Genomic DNA, 23,820 nt, shown 5'->3' on the forward strand with positions numbered 1-23,820 from the left:
TGGTTCCCACCTCTAAATACCCTTAGACATCCTTTGTCTTGTGTCTCTCCCCAGCCTTCCTGCCTCCGTTAACCCCGGGGCTTCAAGACCGTTTCGCAATCGCGACAGGAAAGCTCTAGAATCCACACAGAAAAAAAAAGAGAAGGCTTCGGCTGCATCTTCCACTGCATTGACGATCTAGAAGGACCACCGCCAGAACCCACTTTGCATAGATCTGACGCACAGTCTACTTTGATACTTTGAAACTCTCTGTCTCTTCCCTCTGTCCTGCCCTAGCTTAAACACCTAGACTTCTGCGCGCGTGAGTTTCTTTCTTCAAGAGATCACCGACTGACACAATTCCAGGGCGGTTTACTACCATCTGCTTGGCCCAGCCTTGTGGCTAGCGTTGCGAAGAGGTTGGTACTCCCATGCTGAATGATTTTTTATGGCCCGCGCATTAGACTTGACCCAGCAGGCTTACACCTTTATAACCTGCAGAAGAAGTCGGTCTAGTCATCGGCTCAACAATTGCGACCACCGCGCGAAGATTCCAGTTCTTTCCCAATGATGCTGTCCACTCCGCACAGCAATTATCAAGAACGACATCGTCAACATCGGAGACAGATCTCAACGCCATCCGCTCTTGATGCCATTAAACCTCCAACTCTTCCTGCACAGGCAATGCACCGATTTCACGCTCATCGCCGAGGCCAAAGCTTCGATGCGCGCGCTATGCGCGTTCAGCGATCGCAGTCCATGCAAGATGGTACCATCACTACTAACGTAACAGTACCGCAACAGCACCCAACTATGTTGGCACCCGCTCAAGACCACCGTTTTCTCCAGGTCGCGCAGCCAACTTTCCCCCACCATCCAGCGCCCATGCCCATGATGGCTGAATGCCAGGCTTTCCCTCAAGAAGACTTGCAGTCCTTCGCCGCTCGTCAAAGCCAAGGAGGCCAATCGAACATGCCTTACATGAACGCAAACTTTATCAAGGTCGAAAGCCAACCAATGAACATGTCGCTCAACCTCATGCAACAGCAGCAGCAGCTCCAGGATGCGAAACTGTCTTGTCAAGCGTCCTTGGAGGGCCAAATCTTGGACAATGGAGCTTGGGATGTCTACCAACAGAACAACATCGCTGCAGCATTCCAGCAGCAACAAGCTAATGCCATGGTCATTGACGCAAGACGACTGTCGGCGGCACCGGCTATCAGTCAGGCGCACCCAGCGCATGCGCCTAAGCTTAGCAACGGACGTAAGTCTTCGAAGATATTCGTCCGTCTCAATATGGCCCGAGGCTCTAACTAGTCGTGCAGAATATGCCCAGATCACACCTGTGGCCACCCCCTTCAAGCAAACAGTGGGCCTTGCGCACTACAACCCGGACCTTCAACCTTCCCCAACTAAGGAGCAAAGCCTCTCCGTGTCCGGTGCCGCGCAGGCGTCGTACATGCAGCGCGCGAAGTCTCTCCAAGGAGTAGTCGGAACTACGTTCTCCCAGCAGAAGTTTAACATGCCCTCTCCCCCTACTACAGCATCTTTTGAAGTGGATACCTTTGATACTTTTAACTATGAGCAGGGTTCTAACATCGAAGTTCCTAAGTCTGAGAGTCTGTCACAAGGGCCGTTTGCCTCGTCGTCATCAGCCTCGTCGTCCTTCGCTTCGTCACCGGAGCTCGCCGCCATGCCATGTCCTGAGGCTGGGAACGGAAAGGCACAGAAGCTACCGATCTATCCTGCGACCCCCAACCGTGTGAATCACCGGAAGACCCCGAGCGCAACCCCTAGCACAGCAGCCAAGCCAAAGCTCTCGCCACGGGTCGCAACTATTGATAGTCTCAACCTAGACGCTCGCGTACAGGCATCAATAAAAGAAACCGGAGTCACCATTGACGAGATTGCGTCTTATATCCACGGTCCGGACCCCGAAGACGGCAAATGGGTATGCTTGCACCCAGGGTGCGAACGTCGCTTCGGCCGCAAAGAGAACATCAAATCGCATGTGCAAACCCATCTCGGGGATCGGCAATACAAATGCGACCACTGCAACAAGTGCTTCGTCCGTGGCCATGACCTCAAACGGCATGCCAAGATCCACACCGGCGACAAGCCCTACGAGTGCCTGTGCGGTAATGTGTTCGCGAGACACGATGCCTTGACGCGACACCGACAGCGCGGTATGTGCATTGGTGGCTACAAGGGCATTGTACGCAAGACTACGAAGCGTGGTCGTCCCAAGAAACACCGGCCCGAGATGGATGAGAGACAGGACAAAGCAACTCGAACCCGTCAGCGCATCGCCGAAAAGGGATCTTTTGATTCCTCTGCTTCCGACTCCTCGCGCAGCACGCCTCCGTCCGATGTCTTCGAAAGTATGAGCCTTCACGGGTCGAGCCCCGCGGAGGAAATGCCGGTTTTCAGCAACCCTAACTACTCACTGCCTCCCGAAGTATTCACCTTCACACCGCCCGCGTCTCCAGGCCACAGCACCGGCAACAAGCCGTCTCCCGTCCAAAGCCACCGATCGCTCAGCCCTACCACCGAGGACGAAATGCTGCCGTCGCCGATCAAGCAACCCCTGCACCGATTGATGTCCGACTCCAGCCTCCCGTACCTGTCGGATCCCGAGTCGTGCACCTACACCGATGGCTCCGGCTCAGTCACCAATGGTCTCTCTTCCCCGCATTCCGCCCCAACTCTGACCGATTCGTCTGCTGGGTCCGAGCTTGACATCTTCATGAGTCAAGAATCGACTGCAACGTTCGCTAAGCAAGAATTCAGTGACCTGACTGAAACAGACATGGCCGCCTTCCCCGATTACGTGAACACGGCGACCTTCGAGACCGGAATGGACCTATTCCCCGCGAAAGGCTACCCTTCGGGCCCTGCCATGGGCGACGATTTCTTCTTCCAGTTCCAAGTGGACGAGCAAGCCGCCGACGCCGTGACCAAGGAATTCTTCATGGATTGAAAAGATACAGACGACAGCTACGATCACGATCTCGAGGTGAATTTATAACGACCAAACCAGCAATTTTGACGACGCGATGACCTCAGGCTAACGCCCTATGTGCAACAAGACTCTTGACGATTTTAGGACTGAACGATTTGGAACCATGCATATAAGATATGACCCCCTTTGCCTTTTGCCCTTACCTATCTAAAGACCGAGACGACCCGAACATATGTGTACAATGTTTTCCACGAAGAACTCATCCACCCCCCTACCTCTCTTACCTTTCCCTCCGTTTTTCTGAACCACTTCGATTGATTTTTTTACCTGTGACAAAAGAAAATGTTTTGCTTCGCTGCTGCTCCTTCCCTGTTCCGTGTCTACTCCGGACGAACGACTTTCGCTTTTTCGAACTTGCAGCAAAAATTCCGATTGATTTGATGCCTCGATTTTCTGCAAACGAAACCCATGTACGACCAACCCCTTGCCCCCTTCAAGACTTGTGGAAATATGCCCCTTTGCCAATCTACGGAGTTTCTTTTCTACAGGTCGTCCCTTCGTTTTTGTTGAATGCCTTTTTATGTGTGGATTTCTTTTTCGAAATGAACTTTGAGATTTATGCTATTTGTGTGGATTTGAGAAACCTTTTTAAAGATTCTGTGTCTTTTATTCGAATGTTGATTTGATTTGATTTGATCTCTCGAAACAAAACTTGTTTCTTCTACCCTTTTTCTTCCACTTGCGATATGCCTTACGGCTTTGGATTCTCTCCAACCGCTTTTTTCCCCTTCGACTACTGTACTATTCTGATTCCGTTTTGCTCCACAATACCTCTCTGTTCATGTTGTTTTGTGTTTGCGGAATGGGATGGAATGGGATTTCTTTGCTCTTGAGGCATTAATGCGAGATTTTAACGAAAGACCTCCGACACTCATTTTCTTACTTTGTGTATTTGAAGCTACTTTTTACTCTAAACTTCTTGACGAATCTACTTATTAATTCTTTTCTTGATGCTCGTACTCCCGAGTTAACTTATGGGTCGAGTGTGTGTGTGTGTGTGTGTGTGTGTTGCAGTGTATTGCAGCCTGGAGAGCAATGGGCATGGCTTAATTACTGCTGATATAGGAGCGGTATCCTTTTTTTCCAGTTTGTGATGAACTGTTCTAATGTATCGTGGTAGACGGGGCGAACGGACACCTTTGATCTAGCTCTGGTACTCGAAGCTCCAAAGAATAAATCTATATGGACGAATCCTCACTCCGTCGAAATTCTAGTATTGAGTACATATATTTATATATATCTATGATATGATGCATATGCGATACACACAACAAACTAAAGGAATGGAAACTCAACCCATACGCAAGCAGACCCTAACAAAAAGAGGACGATGAAGAGCCACTCAACCATCAAACATCAAACGTAGCAACTTCAGTAATCCGGCCTCCAGGTGATCGCCAACTCAATCTGATGATCCTCCTGCGACGCGAAGACCTTGCTCTTCGTGGGGCCCTTGGGCGCTTTGTCGGCGAAGAAGGTGGAGTTTCCGTGGTATGCGAGCTTGCCGTCGTCGATCTGTGGGCTGTCAGTGGTTCTGCGTCTTGGATGGCGTTATGTGCCTTGGAGAGGTAGTGAAGGGGGCGGGAAAGAATATTTCGGGGCCAAGGGAAAAGGTAATTGCTTACGCCGAATTCCTGCGCTTTGTGCACGGCACCGCCGCAGGTGAAGATGTCCTTGGCGAAGCCGCAGTTACCCTTGCTGGAGTGGAGGGTGAAGAGGTCATCTACACATATTTCAAGATTCATTAAAGGTTAGTGAGCTTGTTCTGGGTCGATGATGATACAGAAGGGGAGTTTGTGAGTGCCAATAAAAAAGGAGGGGGAGGAGAGTTGGAATATAATATATACCTGACGTCTTCTTCGCAGTGAAGGTGGCACAGGTGCCCGAGGAGAACCACGCTCCGCGGCTGATGATGCACCCTCTTTTCTGGCCCATTGTCGAGATCATCAGGTTACCCCGGCCCTGGAACGGGGCGCCGGGGGGCGAGGTGGGCTCCGAGGGATTGTGGGTGGTTGTCTTCGTGGGTTCGTGGCCGTGATGTGGGGTTTTGGGCTGGTAGCGGATGCCACTGGCGGGGCAGTTGGAGATTTGTCCGTCTGGTTTGGATTATTGCTTTGTTAGTTATGGAGGTGACTCGGAAAGGGGACGCAACGGAATATGGGGGGGGTGTAGCGGCCTGCTGTTTGGATGCTCACCTGGGTCTGAGGCGACGAACTTCCCCGATACCAGAGGGCCTGCGACGTTGAAGTAGTACCATACTTCGTTCAGAGCTCCATGCCGACAACGGATCGTGACCTCTGCCCCGTGGGATTGCGACAGCACATCTTCAATCTCGCGACGAGTGTAGGTCTTGGTGTAGGAGGGGATGATGCTGGCTTTGGCGAGGGTCTGTGTATAGTTCCGGCTCGTTAGTGTGTGGTTGTGTGGTATTTATGCTGGGGGGGGGGGGGGGGGGCGAGTGGAGGGAAGCTCACCTCATAGGTAGGTAGCCCGCGGTACAGATCGGCTGTCTTATCGAAGTAGTCGACGACCTCTTGCTGGGGGATGTACTCCGTATAGCAGTGTGTCTCAAGGCTGCTCACGCAGGTACCGTGCTTATTCCACTCGTGCTCCCAGAGGTTCGGGTCGTCGCCGCGGAAGTCTTTCCAGTACGTGCTCATGTAGTCGAGCAAATCTCCACGGCCAGCGTCCACCAAGATGAGTGAGATGTTGCTGTACCTCCGTTTCGAGTCACAGTATTGGTCGAATCCGCCGTTGCAGTGGTCCGGCCTACGTAGGAGAAGAGGGCATATGGGTCAGTCCGGCGGGTTCTTAGAGTGCTGATTAAAGGAATTTCCAGGCTCTTGCAACAGTCGATCAGACAGGAATACCACTCACCATAGGCCATGAATCGTCCAGGCAGTCTCAGGTCCAATGGCGGGGTCGGCATCCCAGAATTGCGTCTGTAGCATTTGACCTCCCGGGTAGTTGAAGCAACAGGTATCCTGGCCATGGTACCGTGTCTTGCAGCTCAATTCGGCAGCCGGACAGTGCTGAAATGTCGATTCTGACGTGGAATAGTCTGACCCCGAGAGGGAAGAGACACCGAGTGTGCCCGTGATGGCTTTCAGGACCTGCTGGGGTCCGGGGAGACGCTGCAGGAGCGTATCTCTCATAGAGCTGGCGGTGGACCCGATAGCTCGGTTGCTGCTATCGGAGATAAACATTGCCTGAGCTGAGGCACTTGACTAGACCTCGAACCGGTAATAGAGCTGGTCAACACTGAGTATAAGAGTAAGGATCTCGGTAAGAATGAGGGATAAGGATGCAATGCAGAGGGGACAGAAATGAGCAGAAGTCAATAATGAGGCGAGGCGAAGGAGACTCGAAGCTCCCCCGGGTCCTGCACGTGCTGGTATCCCATGACTGGTGACTGGTTCGTCTGACTGGTCCATCCGCCGCCGATCCTCCGATAAGAGTCTCCAAGGTTTCTTATCAAGCGGGTCACCTGATAACTGCTGTACTGTACTGTGCTCCGTAATTGCATTTGTCTTCCAAGTTGTATACTTCTCACTGTATACTTCCTGATAGGATTGGTGGCGGGTGACCATACTATGTGCCAAGAATGCGTATAACTATTTACAACTTCACCTGTCCCTCCGACTATTGATTCTGCAGTGAGCCCAGGCTCCCTGTCCGACTCGAAGCATTTCCATCACCGTCATCATTTACCCCCGAGATGCCCACTCGAAAGACGCCCTCACACCACTCCGCAAACGTATCCACATCCCAGACATCGTCCTCACGTCCCTTCCCCTTCCCCTTCCCTCTCACTCCTCCAGCCATCGATCCGCTTCGTCTCTCCTCGGCGACAAAGCGTTCCCAAAACTCCTCATAAATCTGGATTACCCGATCTTGGACCGCCCCGACCAACGTCTCCCGCATCCGCAGATCATCCAGGTACTCCCCCAAGACGCGCCTCAGTCCCAGCACCTCAGTCTCGATGTTCCGACACGTCGGATAGATCCACTCCTCCGCCGCCTGTCTCTGCGCGGTGGCGGTGGCCACGAACTTCGCGGGCAGTGATGCGGTCATTGTGCCGGCAAACCCATTGATAAAGTCGTTGATCACGGTCCGGAGACGGCCATCTAGTTCGACTTTCGCGTCTAACATATTCTCGACCACGCGGGGCAGGAGACCATGGCCAACCAGGCGGACGAGATTGCGTGGGTTGAAGAGGCCGCCGCGCTCTTCCCGGAGCTCCCAGAAGGTGTGCGTTAGACCAGAGAAGTCTAAAGAGATTTCCGGGGCGACGTATTCGATGTCGAAGGCGACGATTTGTTGTTTAAGAATGAGGAGATGGCTCATCAGGAAGAGTTGGCGGTGGGTGTCCAGACGAGTTGGCGGAGTAGGCGTTGCGGGTTTGGGATTGTTTGTAGTAGTTGAGGAGGGAATGAGAATGCTGGCGTGGTGGAGGGAGAGGGTGGTTTGGTGGACGATTTGATGGGCGAGATCGTCAAAGACGGTCGACTGAATGTTGATCAGTAGGATGGCCTTCGATGATTGCGAGTCTCGGGGGGCAAAGAACGAGGACTTACATTGACCAGCCGGTAAATGCGGCTCAGTAACCAAATAGCTTTACGGAGGGTTGGATACCACCCACTAAAGGCATTTGGAGTCTCAAGATCCCACTTCGCATCCGGGTCTACGTCTGCGCTATCTTCTGTTTGTTTTGTGGGCTTCTGGATGTTGACAATGGGCTCGGAAGCAATCTTGCGGCCGGAAATTTGGCCCTCCGTGACCGAGATTGAGAATTGCCGGTTGCGCGCTGGGTAATCCAGGTCCTCGGGACGGGGCTTGTATCGTTCAATCTCGTCGCGGAGGAAAGCTTGAGCACGGAAGACGAGGCGAGTTTGAACATCTTCCAGAGCAGGTTGAATCAGAGTGGTGAAGTCGAGTTGATTGGCTTCCAGGGGCTGTTCCAACTCCTCATCCTGATCGAAAAGGTATCGGGTCTGTAGCAGCGTGCAAAGCTGGCAAAGCTTGACTATCTTGTCCTCGTGAATGATCCTGGGCTGGAGGTGATCATACAAAGGTTCACAGATGGTTTCGAGGAAGTCATAGAGCCCACCCTGACCATGGAACCACTCCCCCCATAGTTCGAATTCGTCCAAGCAAACCCCGCGAATGTAGCTAATGCTCGCACGAGCGAAAGAAACCAGATCCTGTGACGAGGTAGGCGACTGCGCGATGTCGCTGAGATTTTTGCGGACCAGCGGGATCATCAATTTGCCGCGCGTCGCAGCGTAGTTGGCGTGAAGCTCGTTGAGAAGGCTCTGATACTCGGCTTCCGTGCCTTGGTCGGGGTCCAACGGAGGCACGGCGCGTTTCTGGATCTCGAGGCCGATCTGTTTCAGCTCCGGTGCGCCGACCCGGAATTTCGCATATAGCAGGGTGGACATCGTTGTCTCGTTGAGCTGCTTGTCGGCAATCTTCTTGGAGGCATCGGTGTAAATATCGCGTAGAGAAGTGACAAAGTGTGTTCGAATGAGAGTGAGGGCTCGAGTCATCAGGAGCCGATACCTGGAGCGGTACACGCTGGCCTCTTTTTGGTCGGTCTGCACAAGCAAGCTGATTAGCACGGTGATATAACAAGACCATGATACTGCATATACTCACATGTATCTCCATGTAGTCCAAGCATTCGTCGAGCCGTCTGAGCATATCCGAGAACTCTTGCCCGCGCACAGTATTTCCAGCACCCGGAGCATTAAGCCGCCTCGAAGCCGGATCAAGAAATTCATAATACTGCAGATTATCCTGAATGTCCGTAGCTAGTTCTAGGTCGTGCTTCTGCGCGGAGAGAAGCCCTTCGCACTGCTTCTGGAAATTGGACGTCTGCGATTCCACGGCTTTGAAGTCATTAGACAGGTTTGTGAGAAGGTTTAGGGTCGATGATGTATCCGATAACAAGGAATCTAGATGTGACTTGGACAGTTGGAGCTCCTGTAAACATGCTCTGAAAGAAAAGGCAGGTCAGCATTTATCAGGGGCTTTGTCGGCGGCGGCTTGTTGCGCGACTTACTGATACTCATCGTAGCTGGCCTCAAGCAGACTATCCTCAACATCGTTATACCATTGCGCAAACTCCAGCTCATTTCTAATATCGGTGAAAGATTCCAGACCATCCGGGATGGTCTCGTGCTCATCAATCACCTTAGCCTTGATATCCACCGGCGGTCCAGACGGGGCAGTCTGGCGACGACTTCGCTGTCCCGCAGCTTGTTGGCGCATTATCTTCTCACGAGACGAGACTGCTTAGAAGTATATGACTGTACTGGTGCCAGGTGAGGTACCGATTCGAGCAGCAGGCAGTCCGGTCAGCGCCCCGCGAGCTGTTTCACACATGATGGTTGTAAACACGCCGCAACCTCGGTGGCTTCAATGCGCCGCTATTCTGCCGCCACCTTCCGCTTACGGTATCTGACGCAACGACCATTCAGAATTAATCTTTTGGAGCTTTCCCTTGGAGCTTTCTCATAAGCACAGACCAGCCAATCTGGACACTTTGACTGCATGAACATATCATAGGTGCTGTGAACATTATGTGGACATCTCGGGGACGGCAATCGGCGACAAGCCTCGCCGTTCAAGCGTCTCGTCGCCTGGCAAGGGACAGTCGAGCTGCTGGAGCTCCTTGGCGGCGGTTTTATGCCAGCAGTGGCAACAACCAGGGATCTTCCTCCCACTGGTTTCGGAACTCGCTGGGGGTGGCAACCTTAGGTACTGCTGGGTACCTGGGCTATGAGTACGCCACGTCTAAGGGCAATGAACTCGAGACCCCAGTAGAACAAGTGAAGGATCTCACAAACGCCACCCAAGACTTCGGCTCGCAATTTGCGCAGAAGAAACGGAGTGTGAAGAGTCCCGGGGTCTATATCTGGGGCAACAATGCCTACAAAGTAGTCGATCCGGGATCGAAAGACTCGGTGGTGAAGACTCCGCGGAAGCTTTCTTATTTCGACGGCCAGGTCCTCAGAGACCTCAAGCTTGGCGAGACGTCCGGCGCGGCCATCACTGAGACTGGCGATTTGGTGCAATGGGGCAAGGGCTTTTCAGAGACCGACTTCAAGCCTACGACGACCCTGACTGGCAAGAACCTTACCTCGCTTTGCATGTCCAATGATCGCCTCATCACCTTATCGTCGGATGGCACTGTCTATTCGATCCCGATTGCCAAGGAAGACCAACTAGGAGGCCACAAGCCCAGTGAGGGTTCCTGGGTGCCTTTCTGGTCTGGATCGGCTAGTAGGAGCTATCGCAAGCTGCAACCCAGCTTGAGGATGGGTGAACGGGTCACCGCTGTTACCGGCGGAATCGACCATGCTCTGCTTCTTACTAGCTCGGGCCGCGTCTTCTCAGTTGCATCTTCGTCGGAAAACTATCCATCCTTCGGTCAACTTGGTGTACCTGGGTTGAAGTGGGCGAATCGGCCTAAGGGGCCGGTGGATATGTGCCACGAGGTCAGCGCTCTAAAGGGATCCAAGATCATCCAGGTAGCGGCCGGCGACTATCACTCGATGGCCCTCGACGACCACGGCAATGTGTATGCCTTCGGTGATAACTCCTTCGGTCAGTTGGGAATGGAATTCGACCCGTCATTCCCGTACTGCGATGCACCCATCATGGTGCCGATCAGGAGACTATACCGGGGCCCATACCTCCCCAAGGCAACTCGGATTGCGGCCGGTGGCGCCAATAGCTTCATCGCTGTGGACGCACAGCGCGTATTGGGTTCAGATGAGAACCCTTCCACAGTTCGCGACCTGGGCCGTGTTACAGTGGATGTCTGGACGTGTGGACGGGGCATTTGGGGTGCCCTGGGTAACGGTAAATGGACTCATATCCAGGACTCCCTTACGAAGGTGAAGCCCCTGAGTGGGCTGTTCGAATACGATGAGCGTTTGAAGGGACTCACCCCCATCCGCATGCGGGATATCTCCGTAGGTACGACACATGTCTCGGCGGTGATGGACAACAACACGCAGATGGACACAGCTCCTACGGATTCCTTGGATGAAACAAATGCCTGGGGCTACGATGTTCTTTGGTGGGGAGGCAACGAGCACTTCCAACTCGGCACCGGCAGGCGTAGCAACTCGTCCAAGCCGATCTATATCAAAGCACCTGCTGAGAGCAAGAAAGAAGCTGAGAAGCAGGATGCACGGCTTCAGATCATGCCTCGTCACAAGAGCAAGGTCGGCCGTCGCACGGTGAACATGGAACAACGGGTGGAGTGCGGACGACACATCTCGGCGATCTATTCTGGGGTATAATTTATTGTTTCGTTGCACTATGTGAAAATAACCACGGGTGGCAAAAAGCGGTCATCTAAATTGTACATTATCAGGTAGTTAGTTCTGTGGGATTCGGTTGGGAAAAGCAAGCCGGTGTGAAGCTATTGAAATTTTGAGGTATTTTCTTGTCAATGTCAGTTTCAATGTCAATAATGAATGTCAATGTGCAGACAGGAGCTGCTGAGCCGAGGTTACACCAATAAACCAACATCTGCAGCAGATAAGTAACAAAGATAAGTACTAGACAGTCCTAATCCCGCACCTCCAAGAGACTCGCCCGATTCAACTTACCCTGCCTGTCAAAACTCCGCAGAAAAAGAACCCCAGAGTCTGTCTGGGGAACTTGGATCCATCCATGATGTCAAAAACACGGGATTTGTCGCCATTCCGGGACTGTCTGTGGATCCGCAAACGGTTGTTCCCATTCGAGCGCTGTTGCTTGGCTCCACGAATTTCCCAATTGACCTTCAAGTTTTTTAAATTGCGGACAACCCTTAGCTTCATCTGACGCCGATATAACAATATAAACTAGTCTCAGGCTTGGTACGTTCACATATCGATGGCTGCTTCATCGCCAGCAGATCGCGCGGAGGAGGTCAAGAGTGTGAGTCACGAGTCCCTTCGTCCACTTCTTATCCCATTGTCGCATTCCAGCGGGGAGACGATCATGGACATGCCTAACCTACTATTCGTCGAATCAAGACTAACCATTGATCGTATCTACTCCAGCTCCTGAGCGCAGTCGAAGACCTCCTGATCCCCTTCATCCGCAGTGCGGATCTGGACCCTCTCGCCTCCAAGGAATCTCTCGCCCCGAACGACGACGACGACGACGAAAATGGCACATCCCTCGTCGAGCACAAAAGACCTGAGGAGCTACAGCGATTACTCCAGCTGAGCCTGCCGCAGGAAGGCACCGGCCAAGATGGTCTGGTGGACGTCCTCCGCCAGGTGCTCCGCTACTCGGTCAACACCTGGCACCAGGGCTTCCTGGACAAGCTGTACGCCTCGACCAACGCGCCCGGCGTGGCGTCGGAGCTCATCCTGGCCGCGCTCAACACCAACGTGCACGTCTACCAGGTCTCGCCGGCCCTGACCGTCATCGAGAAGTACACAGGCCAGCGACTGGCGTCGCTGTTCGGGCTCACGGGGCCCCGCGCTGGCGGCATCTCCGTGCAGGGGGGGTCGGCGTCGAACACGACCTCGATCGTGATCGCGCGCAACAACCTGTACCCGGACACGAAGCGCGACGGCAACGGGGCGTACCGGTTCGTGCTGTTCACCAGCGCGCACGGGCACTACAGCATCGAGAAGGCGGCGCAGATGCTGGGGCTGGGCAGCCGCGCCGTGTGGGCGGTGCCCGTCGACCGGCAGGGCCGCATGGTCCCCGCGGAGCTGGAGCGGCTGATCCAGCAGGCGCTGGCCGAGGGCCGCACCCCGTTCTACGTCAACGCGACGGCCGGCACGACGGTGCTGGGGTCGTTCGACCCGTTCGCCGAGATCGCCGCCCTGTGCCGGCGGTACCGGCTCTGGCTGCACGTCGACGGCTCGTGGGGCGGCTCCTTCATCTTCTCCGCCGCGCAGCGCCACAAGCTCGCCGGCGCCGAGCTCGCCGACAGCATCGCCATCAACCCGCACAAGATGCTGGGCGTCCCCGTCACCTGCTCCTTCCTCCTGGCCGCCGACCTGCGCCGCTTCCACCGCGCCAACACCCTCCCCGCCGGCTACCTCTTCCACAATTCGGACACGGCGGCCGAGTCGTCGGAAAGTTCCTCCTCGGAAGAAGAAGTGGAGGTTGACTCCCCCGAGGTCTGGGACCTGGCCGACCTGACCCTGCAGTGCGGCCGCCGCGCCGACTCGCTCAAGCTCTTCCTGGGCTGGACCTACTACGGCACCGCCGGCTACGAGCGCCAGATCGACTCCGCCTGCGCCGTCGCCGCCCACCTCGCCACCCTCGTCCAGCACAACGACAACTTCATCCTCGTCAGCGAGAACCCCACCCCGTGCCTGCAGGTCTGTTTCTACTACGCGCCCGGGCGGCAGATGGTCTACCCGCGCGGGTCGGCGTCGACGACGACAACGGCCGAAGCCGAGGCAGAGAGGGCCAAGGCCAACAGCAAGGTCACGGAGCAGGTGACGCATGCGATTGTGCGCAAGGGATTCATGGTCGACTTCGCCCCGCCCAGTGGCGACGAGGATGCCGTCGGCGACGGCAAGTTCTTCCGCTGCGTGGTCAACGTGCAGACCGCCAAGGAGACGGTCGAGGCGCTGCTTAGGGCTATCGAGGAGGTCGGCCCGGCCATTGTCGAGAAGTTGAAGGCCCTGCAAGGTCGCTAGATATAGCCCGGGCCGAGTTGCCGTAGCGGAGCTCCCGAAGAACGGGGTTACGGGTTTGTCGTACATGGCTAAAAAGTTCCAATCTACCTCGAGGGGCAGGGTCCATTGAACTGTGATTTGAGTGCATGATTCTACCTGGGTGCATCATTTTACGGTCTAGTTGGTATATCTCTTTCGCAGTGGCTGTACATGGGCGTGAGGCTAAGGAAGGATAAACAAAACAAAATTTAATAGAATAGAAAGATAGAGATTATAATGTCGCAACAAGACGCTTGTCAATAGGTTCACAATACGTTCAATGGATATCTTATGAGTTCAAAGTACTTTACCGGCCCACAATATGCACAACGGGGATAGAGCGCCCTATTATGCTCAAGCACTACTAGTTACCGATCTCAGCTCGCCGCTCCAAGACACTTCGAGCCTCCGCTTCCGTCAACGAATCGATCCCAAGCTCCCCCAGAACTTCCCTTGCGCTCTCATTGTCCTTGAAAAGCCGTTTTTCGACCTCCCAGAGCCCGGCTCGAGCGTGAGCGCCCGCTTCCGTGGGTTCATCCTCGGTCGCGTCTGTGGCGCCATCCAAAGAATTTGGCTCCGTCGTACTCAGCCCTAGCAGTAGAAGCGCCTCGCTTAACTTCTTCAGCACTTTCTTAGAGCCGCCAGGCTGGCTCGCTGCGCCTAACGCGACATCAACCACACTGCCGAGATGGTCCATGTCGCTGATGAATTGCAGGGCCCCGGACGCTGAGAAAGTGTTTCTCATTAAGATGCTGCTCCACATAGACGTCTGAACCGCGAGAAGAACCTGCCGGGTGATACGGCGCAGGGGAGCAAATCCCAGGGCGCGGGAGAGGAAGGATAGCTCTGCGGAGATGGTACGCAGGACAGGGGCCAGGTCGGACGTGGGCGGCAGAGGGGCGCCGTTAGGAGCCGGTGTTGTGGCTGCCAGGGTTGTCCAGGTAGAAACGCGGGAATAAGGCTTCAGGGCTGAGCGCACATTTGATGTCAGTGTGGATGTGATGATCGACTCGGAGCGGAGTCGTAGACGACGGTATGCGGAAGCAGTCTCGTCAAATAAGGCGCCTTCGGAGGCTGTGCCTTGATCGTCGTTGTGGTTGTTGCTGTTGTTCACGGCCTGGGAAGTGCGCGAAGCAACGTCTGCGATAGACATTGAGCCCGCCACATTCTTGCCCCCGTCCTTATTCAGCCTGACGCGCTCTTGGAGCTCAGTCCAGAGCTCCACGAAGAATACTTCGTTGCTCCAATCTTCCATCTTCTTCTCGAGCCACTCCGCGCTTCCAAAGACTCTGCAAAGTCGTTCAAGTCCAGCTACGCCTTCGACGCTGGCTTGTCCGTCCGAGCCCTGCACGGTCCGACCGATTGCTGAGGTCATTGCAAGGTAGGCCTCCAAAGCTGACTGTAGACGTTCATGAAATTGGTCGAAGATGGTGATCTGGATGTCGATGAGGAAGCGAAGCTTCTGACTAAACGACGATAAATGCTGGTAGCGCTCGGTGATTGTTTCAAGGAGGTCATTGACACGGATCGCGGCCTTGGTCGGTTTCGTTGACGAGAGCTCAACACCATCGTAGTCGATATGTCCACTGTCTGGTGCGTCCACGATCTCTTTGTAGCGAGCTAACGCGAAGTCCTTCTCAACTTGTAGCCAACGATCGAACCAGCCCTGCTTGGTCAGGACCTCCCACGTCACACCTTTCCAGTCCCCAGCGACGTAGGGATCCGGCAGGTAGTTCCAGGATTCGCGGACCTCGCTGTCAAACGTCATCAATTCATGCACAAAGTGGCTCAGGAGTTGTGGGTGTGTGGATATTTGAGGCATGAAGGTAGCTATCTTGTTCCGCAATACAGGCAAGAGTGCTGTAATGAGAGCATGAGAGGCATTATAGAAGTTCCACTCAAGATCGTTTCCGACCTCTTTGACCTTTTCATCGAAGATAGGCTGTAAGAATGAGGCGAAGAAACTTCCGAAGTTGTTCATCAAATCCGTGATATGAGCTAAAAAGTATTCCGGCTGCGACTTGTTAGACTCTTGGCATTCAAAACACAGGGTTGTACGGGATTATGCGTACCTTGTCCAGCCTGTTCGTCGGCTTATCTCCACTGAAGTGGTATTTAAACCGAAGTTCTAGCGGATGCACCATCACCTCAAGCGGCAACAGCACCGGGGGCTCAGCGCAATGATGCTCAGGCACAGAAGCGCGGCCAGTAAGTTCCCTGTACCATATGTGTTAGAGCATCGAGTGCTTGCTGCAACAAAAATCTAAGAAAGGCGTACGGTATCTGCAGGTCGAGAAGCAATCCGACGTTCTCCCTCCACTCCAGTTGTACATCATCCGGGAACTGTAAGTCTTTCGAAGGCCACTTCATGCGGTCCATCGTTCCTTGCAGCCGCTGCGAGAAATGGCTCTTCATTCGCTCTCTGAGCGCCGAAACCAACTTCCCCACATAATCGACCAAGTGAGGGGCGGCCCCTTCTGCTGCCGGCTGGGCCTCATGCAATGATCGAGAAATGTTGCGAAGCCTAGTGTATGATTGAATCGCCGACCTGGGGTCACTTCCGGTGTCCTTCAAGGCTTGCTGGCTGTATCCAAATTTAGCAGTCGAAGCACAGAAGGCAACTTAAAGCTATTTCCCCACCTTAACTCCTCCGCTTCCTTCAACACAGTCATGTAGCCCCTAGAGATCTCAAGCCTCCGCAGCTTTTCGATGCTAGCCTCGAACCGTTTAGCCGCGTCATCGCTAGAGTCGGACCCAGTGATTGTTTCCAGGCGCCTGTCAATATCCTCTTGCTGCACGTTGAATGCTTCGGCTCGCTGGCGAGTAGCTTCGGCGTGATCGTTGGAGGCCTTGGTGGCATTGGAAAGAGCTTCTTGTGCTTCGGCTAGCTATTTGAATCCTTTGTTAACATAGTGAAAGGCAAGGCGAAGTAAAGTGCGGCCGTTGAAGCAAAGGGGCTAAGCAATGTACCTGCTTGCGTTGCAGCTCATGCTGGGCTCGTAAACTCGACAACAAGGAGTCGAGGCTCTCTAGATCAGCAGAAACCTGGAGTTTGTCGTTCAAATAATCTTCCACCCTTGTCCTCTCATGCGACGACAGGGCAGATGCAGAAGTGGCCATTGTTTGCGGGGTGAGATATTGTTGTTGGAGAAGTTGGCGGGGGAAAAAGCACAGCGTGGAGTCGCAAGTGGACGGCCGCTACGGTGTCTCCAACGGAGAAAGCGGCGGGAAGCTCTGGACTTCCCGCTGCCCGTTCCGTCCAACCAACGTCATCGTTTCCCTCCCGTAGCTCCTCCAAGACACTAGGTATGAAGCACGTTGCAGCACTGCAAACTCAATGGCTTGTGCTTGACAAGGCCTTTGCCCTCAGCTTAACGTGATGGCCAGTCCGGCGAAGAAGCGTAAGAGGGATGACCTCGAATCCTCCGCTCAGCGCAACCGGAGCATAGCGTCATTCTTCCAAGGTCAAGCCAGCAAGCAGGCGGAGAAGACCCAGCAAGCATTGCAGACTCCAGCTGAGGTTGAAACCCCAGATGAACAGACTCTATCTGACGAGGCTCTTGCGCGCAAGCTTCAGGCTGAGTGGGACCAAGAGATAGTCGCACCAACATCGCAGGTCGATACGCCCACTAGCGAGCCTATACCGGCGCCGGCGCCTCCGCCTCTAGACTCGGAGGTTACCGACCTGAAATCAATCACTGGACAAAGTAAAGGCATACTCTCTCTTCAGTCATCGTCAGGAACGGAAGATACGGTTTCTCTGGCTGTCCCGTTCGACCAGAGCCCCATCACATTCGACGCGGACAAATATGTGCAAGAGCTAAAGGGCCACTGGGCCGCGCAGGGAGGCGACGCTACATACGCGCTTCTCACCAGAGCGTTCGTCCTTGCGAACGCAACAACCAGTCGTATCAAGATCGTGGACACTCTAGTCAACTTCCTTCGGGTCTTGATTGAGGGCGACCCTTCGAGCGTTCTTCCCGCAGTCTGGCTTGCGACGAATTCCATCTCGCCACCGTACGATGAGATAGAGCTAGGCCTAGGCGGTTCCTCGATCTCTAAGGCTTTAAAGAAGGTTTATGGCCTTAACAGCCAGGGTCTCAAGTCCCTTTACGACAAGCACGGCGACGCGGGCGATGTGGCCTTCGAGGCCAAGAAGAGGCAGAGCTTCACCCTGATGAAGCCCAAGCCACTGAGGATCAAGGGGGTGTACCAAGCTCTTAAAAAAATTGCTCTGAGTAAAGGAAGTGGAAGCCAGGAGGCCAAGCAGAGGCTAGTCGAAAAGCTGCTGCAGGACGCTCGTGGTGCAGAAGAGAGCCGATACATTGTCAGAACACTTGTCCAGAATCTGCGCATTGGGGCTGTCAAGACGACAATGCTTATTGCGCTGGCCCGAGCCTTCTTATACTCCAAACCAGAGGGTGCTGAGTTCTCTGTCCAATCTCAACAGGAAATGGCACGGTTGAAGAAAGAAGAACTCGCGGAGGTCTACAGTAATGCAGAGGAAATCGTCAAGGCCTCCTATGCTCGACATCCGAACTATGATGACCTCGTACCATGCTTACTCGAAAGCGGCGTGACAGAGGAACTCCTCGTGCATTGCGGACTACAACTACACATTCCCCTCAGGCCTATGCTGGGCAGCATCACGCGCGACTTATCAGATATGTTAACTAAATTACAAGGGCGAGACTTTGCCTGCGAGTACAAATACGACGGGCAGCGCGCCCAGGTTCATTGCGATGAGGCGGGTAAGGTGTCCGTTTTCTCTCGCCATCTGGAGAATATGACCGAGAAGTACCCGGATCTCGTATCTCTCGTGCCCAAGATTCGGGGCGAAGGAGTGTCCAGCTTCATCTTGGAGGGCGAGGTGGTTGCAGTCGATCAGGACACGGGGGATCTGCAAGCCTTCCAGATCCTCACCAACCGCGCGAAAAAGAACGTCGATATAGGAACCATCAAAGTGAACGTGTGCTTGTTCGCTTTCGACCTGATGTACCTGAACGGACAACCACTATTAGACCGCTCATTTCGCGAGCGTAGAGAGCTCTTGCGGAGTCTATTTGTCGAAGTGCCCAAACGGTTCACCTGGGTCAAGAGTCTAGACGCCACATCCGCCGACTCCGAGGCCGTCCTCGAATTCTTCAAAAGCGCCACCGACATCAAATGCGAAGGGATCATGGTTAAGGTGCTCGACAATGTCCTCAAATCGGAACTTGAGCTAAACGGCGCCACCGCGCCCACCGACCGCGCCCCTGGCGAGAAACCCGACTCCAAATCCTCTTCCATATCCAAAGCGAGCGGAGGACGACGCAAAGCCCTTCTGTCGACCTACGAGCCCGATAAGCGCCTGGAATCCTGGCTCAAGGTCAAGAAGGACTACAGCACCTCCTCCGAGACGCTGGACCTGATCCCCGTCGCCGGCTGGCACGGCAACGGCCGCAAGGCGAAGTGGTGGTCGCCGATCCTGCTCGCGGTCCGCAACCCGGAGACGGGCGGCCTCGAGGCCGTTACCAAGTGCATGTCCGGCTTCACCGACAAGTTCTACCAGGCGAACAAGGACAAGTACGCCGAGGGGTCCGCGAACGTGATCTCGCGACCCGGCTACGTCGAGTACTACGGCGCCCCGGACGTCTGGTTCGAGCCGCAGGAGGTCTGGGAGATGGCCTTCGCGGACATCACCCTCAGCCCCACGTACCCGGCCGCCATCGGCCTGGTGAGCGAGGAACGTGGCCTCAGTCTGCGGTTCCCGCGGTTCCTCAAGGTGCGCGAGGACAAGTCTATCGACGAGGCGACCACCTCGGATTACTTGGCGTATCTGTGGCGGAAGCAGTCTGAGAAGAGTAAATTGGAGGGGTCGCCGCCCGCGCCAGCGGACGAAGCTGATGAGTAGAGGTTCAGCTTTATGCATGCTCTAGAGTATTCACCCAGCTGCTTGGTATACATGAGACGACGACCTCTTGTCTTGGATATGAATATATACGAGTACTCTCTACACACGACGAATACAATCGACAACACCCCCCCTCTCCTAGATAGCCAACCAAAATACCCAGACCAATCAGATCTGAAGCACATATACTCCATAGATAGCTTCAGCTAATCTCCAACTCTACCCCAGAACCTCCCCTCCCATCTTTTCCCAAAAGTACTCAACCCCCAAAAAAAGAAAGATCCAAGTAAGCCCAGATATCACGTGCCAGCAAAGCCCGCAGATCCCCAACCGGCCCTAAACCCAACCAAGCAAAAACCCGCCGACCGCCGATGGGGCCTAAGGCTAGCAACATAAGCACCCATTAACCCCCGAAATAGCCTAGCGCCGACGCGAAATCAACACGACAAGCTCGTGTTATTAACGCGTTTGCGTTCGACGCGTTGATTACTTTTTTTTTTTTTTTTCGGTCGGTTCGCTCCATGCCGTTCGCGGCCTTTCTTTGCTCCCCCCGACAACACCGAGGCAACGCCTCGCCTACGAATACGATGCTCGGCTAAAAAGGACATCTGCGTAGACGTCATTTGATTTTTGGGGGGGACCTGAATGTGGGGGCTTTTAGTGGGTGCCTCCGTCTCGTCTTGTGTTTTGTCGGTTTCAATTAATGTGTGCAGAGGGTTCATGGATACGTCATCGATCTTCCACTTGGATATCTTCCTCTGCATTGCCTATCGGATTTCATTTTGGGAATTTTCGTGTCTGACATGCGATAAGGAGTTTTGTTTCTTTGATAGTATGGTTTGTAAATATGGAAGGCAATAGTATCCAGTGGGAGCCATGGTAAGGAAGGTCGAATATTTACCGATCGGTGGGTCACATGCACACAAAGGAAAAGCATAACCAGGATCCCTTAATCGCGACATAAGAAAGACATGGTGTGGACAACAGGATGTTGTTTCAGACATTTGTACCCCGGTATTGTTTCATGAAATAAGACGGGGGATATGGAAGTAGACAAGGAACAACACAGCAAAGGGGGTATGAGACTAGGACAAAAATAGGGAAATGTGCACATAACAGTCATCAAGAGTCGTAAGTATTAAGCCCGGGTTGCATCCACAGTTAAAGCGGGCATTTAGTAGGCGATTGGGCTACGGTCGCAACTCCTCCCCGAGTTGCAAGACAGTCGTCGGCCCCTTGGAGCGGATTTTGGGGCTATCCGCCCCTGGTGGCAGCAAGCTGTCCAGGTTGGAGCGCCTGCGGTCTTTATTGGCCAGGGGAGTCCTTGACGGGCCCCCTGGCGTGCGGCCGCCCCAAGCTGGCTGTGCTGGACTGGGGGTCACGTTCACAAAATCAGCAAAATTGAATTGTTGATTGGGCGTGCCGAAATTGGGAAAGACACCACCCCCGAGGGTTGGAGTCAGCGATGGTAGGACGGCATGCTGGCTGGGAGGTGTCGAAGGAGGAAAATCCCGGGCCTGGGGCTTGCTGACACTTGCTGGCGTAGGCGAGTTGGCAAGATATAGAAGCAGATCTGCCCCGTCCTCATGGCGTGAATTCCGTTCGTTGCGGGACAGACGAGTGTGCTTGGGAGGGGGAGTGCGCGGGGGGGAGGAGCCCACCATGGAGCTTACAGCCTGGAAGCTGTGGACGGGAAGATCTGGATCGTTATCGTCTTCAGACGGCGGAGGATATGCCGGCGATGAATATTCTGGAATTGTAGCTGAATCGGGCATGAAAGGGAGGTGGAGCTGCCGGCCTGCTCGGTAACGGTTGAACCCCGGAGACGATTCAGGCAAATGATATGAAGCCTTCCAGGAGACCCGAGGTGCTTTGACAGTTTGCTCTGTGATTGAGTCCGATCGTAGACGTTTCCGACTGGCCGACAACATCGGCTGCATCACTCGAGAGTCGAAAGTTGCTGCATGCTTGTTGCGGGACGACCTGGGCAGCTCCTTGGAATAGGATGGATTCGGCAAGGGCGGCGGAGTCAAAGGCGTCTCACTACGACCGTGGGAAATGTCTGATGAGGAATCCGATGGTTTGTCACTGCCCAATGAAGCCTGTCTTCCCCCGTTGACGTTGGGGTCCATGGCATGGAGTCGACCATTCTGGTACTTGACCTTGGCGAGGCCTAGACGATCCTGGAGGTTGAGGGACACCTACACACAGAAGAAAGCATTCCGTTAGTTGGTGTCTGAATCATGATGGAAAGGAGCCGCCCAACAATGGGGAAAGTGCATCACATACTTGGGCAATGTCAATTTTTCGAATCGTTCGCTCAGCGGTGGGCGGGTGAGTGAGGGCCATTGTTCCGTAGTAGTCTTGACGACAGCAGATGCACCGGGGATTTGCTTGCAGGAAACAGGATTGGATGGGCGTGGTCACAGACCACTCGGAGGCTAGTGAGGATGGAGAGGGGGTGAGCCTGGAGTGATGACAGCAGAAAGACAGGCCCCCCAGGTAGGTACCGTTTAAAGCAAGGCCGGCTTGTGACAGAGTTTCGAGCCGGAAGAAGCAAGGCTGGGCTGAAGAGTGGAAGACTGGGAAGTCTGGAAGTCTGCAAGTAGAAGAAGAGGGGACGAAGGGCTGAAAGAACAAGCAAAAGATAGAATCCAATTGGAGGAAGATCGATCGTGTAAAGCCCAGAGAAGTTTAGTCGATTTCGATGTCGAAGTTGGTTTAGTGAGGAAGTTTAGTCCGGATTGGTTCAATTGGAGTCAGCACCAAGAAGGAGCTGAGAAGTGGATGGATGAAAGGACTTCTGGAAGCTGCAAAGCTTCTTGTTGACGGGCCAAGTAATGGGAATTCAATCGAATGGATGAATGAATGTAGTCGCTGTTCCAGGTGAGAAATTTGCACTGGAAGGCCTCTGGAGTCAACCGTTCTGTGTTGAAATTTCAAAGGGAGGAGAAAAAAGAGAGGTTTTTTTGGAGAGCGGGTGGATAAGCGCCATTCATCCTCCATCCTCCCAAAGCATCCCTTGGCTCGGCCTGGCAACTTGTAACCTAACAACACAACCATCACCGTCAACCAGCAAGTCTCTCGTACCTACAATCAACAAGAATACTGACTGGCATCTTTGACTTGCTAATTGCCTACATTGAACAAGTCTAAAAGAATTTATCACCGCTTGGTTAACAATTATACTACATTACTGGGCCTCACTGCTGATTGAATTCATTCTCTCTACCAAGAATTGCCCTTTCGAAGCACTACTGAAACCTGATGTCAATCTCTGAAGCAACGAGTGAGGATATTTGATCCATCCATAGCCAATGGTACAGTACCCGTTGCCACTATTGGAATGTTCCAGGGCTGCAGTCGGTCGCCAATCTGATCGGTTCGATATGCTAAAAGAAAATCTTCCGATCTCTCTATCCATTCATTCCAGTTCCTCCCTTCATCTCCCGCCGCCTGCCTAGATAATCACTGTACTAGGTGTCCAGCTGTCAACTCCGGGCTGCAGGCCCTCTGCTTAACCGGGGCATTTGACCATAACACATTATGCTTATGCATCGATGCCAGAGGGCAAACACTGTCTGGTCGCCATGGCCTAGCCGTTGTCTCCGATGCCCCTCCGCTCTCTAGATCTGAAGGGGTTCATATGCCCTGCGCTCGGTTTCAGACCATGGCCATGTATCAACATGTTTGGTCCCGACAGATCTAGAGCATTTGCCCGTCCCCTCCGTACAACGGAAGGGTCCGTAGAAGAGATTTAAGGGTCTGGAACTCGGCGAAGCCCTTCTGATACACAGAACAAAAAAAGAATCCGTAGCATCTATCATGGTGGCTGCTCACTCCCCCGACGGGTCCCACTGCCCGGCATCTGTGGTTGAATCCGATAACGTAATCGGTAAGCGAGCGACGCGCGCAAGCGAGTGACGCACCTCCGCGCATTTTGCCCGTGGTTGAAATACTCACCAAATTCAATTAGCAACCATGCCACCAAAAGTGCGTCAAAATCCAAAAGATTCTCTAGAACAAGAGGGGAGGATATTACTTGCAATCTCTGAATTAAAAAAACGGGAAAAATTATCTGTACGAGAAGCGGCGCGTGTTTACAATGTCCCTGAACCTACCCTCCGGAGAAGACTAAAAGGCCATACCTTTCGACATGACGCGCGCGCGAACTCACATAAGTTGACCTACAATGAAGAAGAATCGCTTGTACGATGGATCCTCTCTCTAGATCA

At 53.8% G+C, this 23,820-nt stretch overlaps 9 protein-coding genes across 9 annotated transcripts; 5 read left to right on the forward strand and 4 right to left on the reverse strand.

Moving 5' to 3' along the window:
* Nucleotides 1–546: 546 nt before the first annotated feature.
* On the forward strand, nucleotides 547–2,959 carry ace2 (putative C2H2 transcription factor (Swi5); the record flags this gene model as incomplete). Its single annotated transcript, XM_025637133.1, has 2 exons — nucleotides 547–1,243; nucleotides 1,305–2,959. The coding sequence occupies 2 exons, from the start codon at nucleotides 547–549 to the stop codon at nucleotides 2,957–2,959; spliced, it is 2,352 nt and encodes a 783-aa protein (XP_025487509.1).
* On the forward strand, nucleotides 2,918–3,839 carry BO82DRAFT_186638 (uncharacterized protein). The gene has a single exon (XM_025630484.1). The coding sequence runs from the start codon at nucleotides 3,118–3,120 to the stop codon at nucleotides 3,625–3,627; it is 510 nt and encodes a 169-aa protein (XP_025487510.1). The 5' UTR covers nucleotides 2,918–3,117; the 3' UTR covers nucleotides 3,628–3,839.
* A 377-nt stretch (nucleotides 3,840–4,216) lies between these two features.
* On the reverse strand, nucleotides 4,217–6,328 carry BO82DRAFT_358426 (T2 family ribonuclease). Its single transcript, XM_025636288.1, has 6 exons — nucleotides 5,879–6,328; nucleotides 5,476–5,770; nucleotides 5,197–5,389; nucleotides 4,849–5,097; nucleotides 4,627–4,724; nucleotides 4,217–4,516 (listed from the first exon to the last, which is right to left on the reverse strand). Exons 1-6 carry the CDS (start codon nucleotides 6,205–6,207, stop codon nucleotides 4,373–4,375), a joined length of 1,308 nt encoding a protein of 435 aa, XP_025487511.1. The 5' UTR covers nucleotides 6,208–6,328; the 3' UTR covers nucleotides 4,217–4,372.
* Nucleotides 6,329–6,513: 185 nt separating this feature from the next.
* Nucleotides 6,514–9,638, reverse strand: BO82DRAFT_358427 (Golgi transport complex subunit COG3). Its single transcript, XM_025636289.1, has 4 exons — nucleotides 9,066–9,638; nucleotides 8,660–8,999; nucleotides 7,579–8,598; nucleotides 6,514–7,510 (listed from the first exon to the last, which is right to left on the reverse strand). The coding sequence occupies exons 1-4, from the start codon at nucleotides 9,272–9,274 to the stop codon at nucleotides 6,644–6,646; spliced, it is 2,436 nt and encodes an 811-aa protein (XP_025487512.1). The 5' UTR covers nucleotides 9,275–9,638; the 3' UTR covers nucleotides 6,514–6,643.
* Nucleotides 9,248–11,351, forward strand: BO82DRAFT_186672 (mitochondrial protein Fmp25). The gene has a single exon (XM_025630485.1). The coding sequence runs from the start codon at nucleotides 9,586–9,588 to the stop codon at nucleotides 11,314–11,316; it is 1,731 nt and encodes a 576-aa protein (XP_025487513.1). The 5' UTR covers nucleotides 9,248–9,585; the 3' UTR covers nucleotides 11,317–11,351.
* A 282-nt stretch (nucleotides 11,352–11,633) lies between these two features.
* On the forward strand, nucleotides 11,634–13,978 carry BO82DRAFT_186679 (pyridoxal phosphate-dependent decarboxylase family protein). Its single transcript, XM_025630486.1, has 2 exons — nucleotides 11,634–11,941; nucleotides 12,067–13,978. Exons 1-2 carry the CDS (start codon nucleotides 11,897–11,899, stop codon nucleotides 13,672–13,674), a joined length of 1,653 nt encoding a protein of 550 aa, XP_025487514.1. The 5' UTR covers nucleotides 11,634–11,896; the 3' UTR covers nucleotides 13,675–13,978.
* BO82DRAFT_320092 (RINT-1 family protein) lies at nucleotides 13,944–16,820 on the reverse strand. Its single transcript, XM_025632698.1, has 5 exons — nucleotides 16,663–16,820; nucleotides 16,333–16,580; nucleotides 15,971–16,276; nucleotides 15,765–15,909; nucleotides 13,944–15,706 (listed from the first exon to the last, which is right to left on the reverse strand). The coding sequence occupies exons 1-5, from the start codon at nucleotides 16,810–16,812 to the stop codon at nucleotides 14,057–14,059; spliced, it is 2,499 nt and encodes an 832-aa protein (XP_025487515.1). The 5' UTR covers nucleotides 16,813–16,820; the 3' UTR covers nucleotides 13,944–14,056.
* Nucleotides 16,821–17,071: 251 nt separating this feature from the next.
* Nucleotides 17,072–19,806, forward strand: BO82DRAFT_320095 (putative DNA ligase I; the record flags this gene model as incomplete). The annotated part of the gene is made up of 1 exon (XM_025632699.1): nucleotides 17,072–19,806. The coding sequence occupies one exon, from the start codon at nucleotides 17,072–17,074 to the stop codon at nucleotides 19,583–19,585; it is 2,514 nt and encodes an 837-aa protein (XP_025487516.1). The 3' UTR covers nucleotides 19,586–19,806.
* Nucleotides 19,807–20,341: 535 nt separating this feature from the next.
* BO82DRAFT_345349 (uncharacterized protein) lies at nucleotides 20,342–22,292 on the reverse strand. Its single transcript, XM_025633696.1, has 2 exons — nucleotides 21,875–22,292; nucleotides 20,342–21,786 (listed from the first exon to the last, which is right to left on the reverse strand). Exons 1-2 carry the CDS (start codon nucleotides 21,932–21,934, stop codon nucleotides 20,776–20,778), a joined length of 1,071 nt encoding a protein of 356 aa, XP_025487517.1. The 5' UTR covers nucleotides 21,935–22,292; the 3' UTR covers nucleotides 20,342–20,775.
* Nucleotides 22,293–23,820: the final 1,528 nt, after the last annotated feature.

Source organism: Aspergillus uvarum (assembly GCF_003184745.1).
Source record: "Aspergillus uvarum CBS 121591 unplaced genomic scaffold BO82scaffold_70, whole genome shotgun sequence".
In the NCBI taxonomy this organism is placed as follows: domain Eukaryota; kingdom Fungi; phylum Ascomycota; class Eurotiomycetes; order Eurotiales; family Aspergillaceae; genus Aspergillus; species Aspergillus uvarum.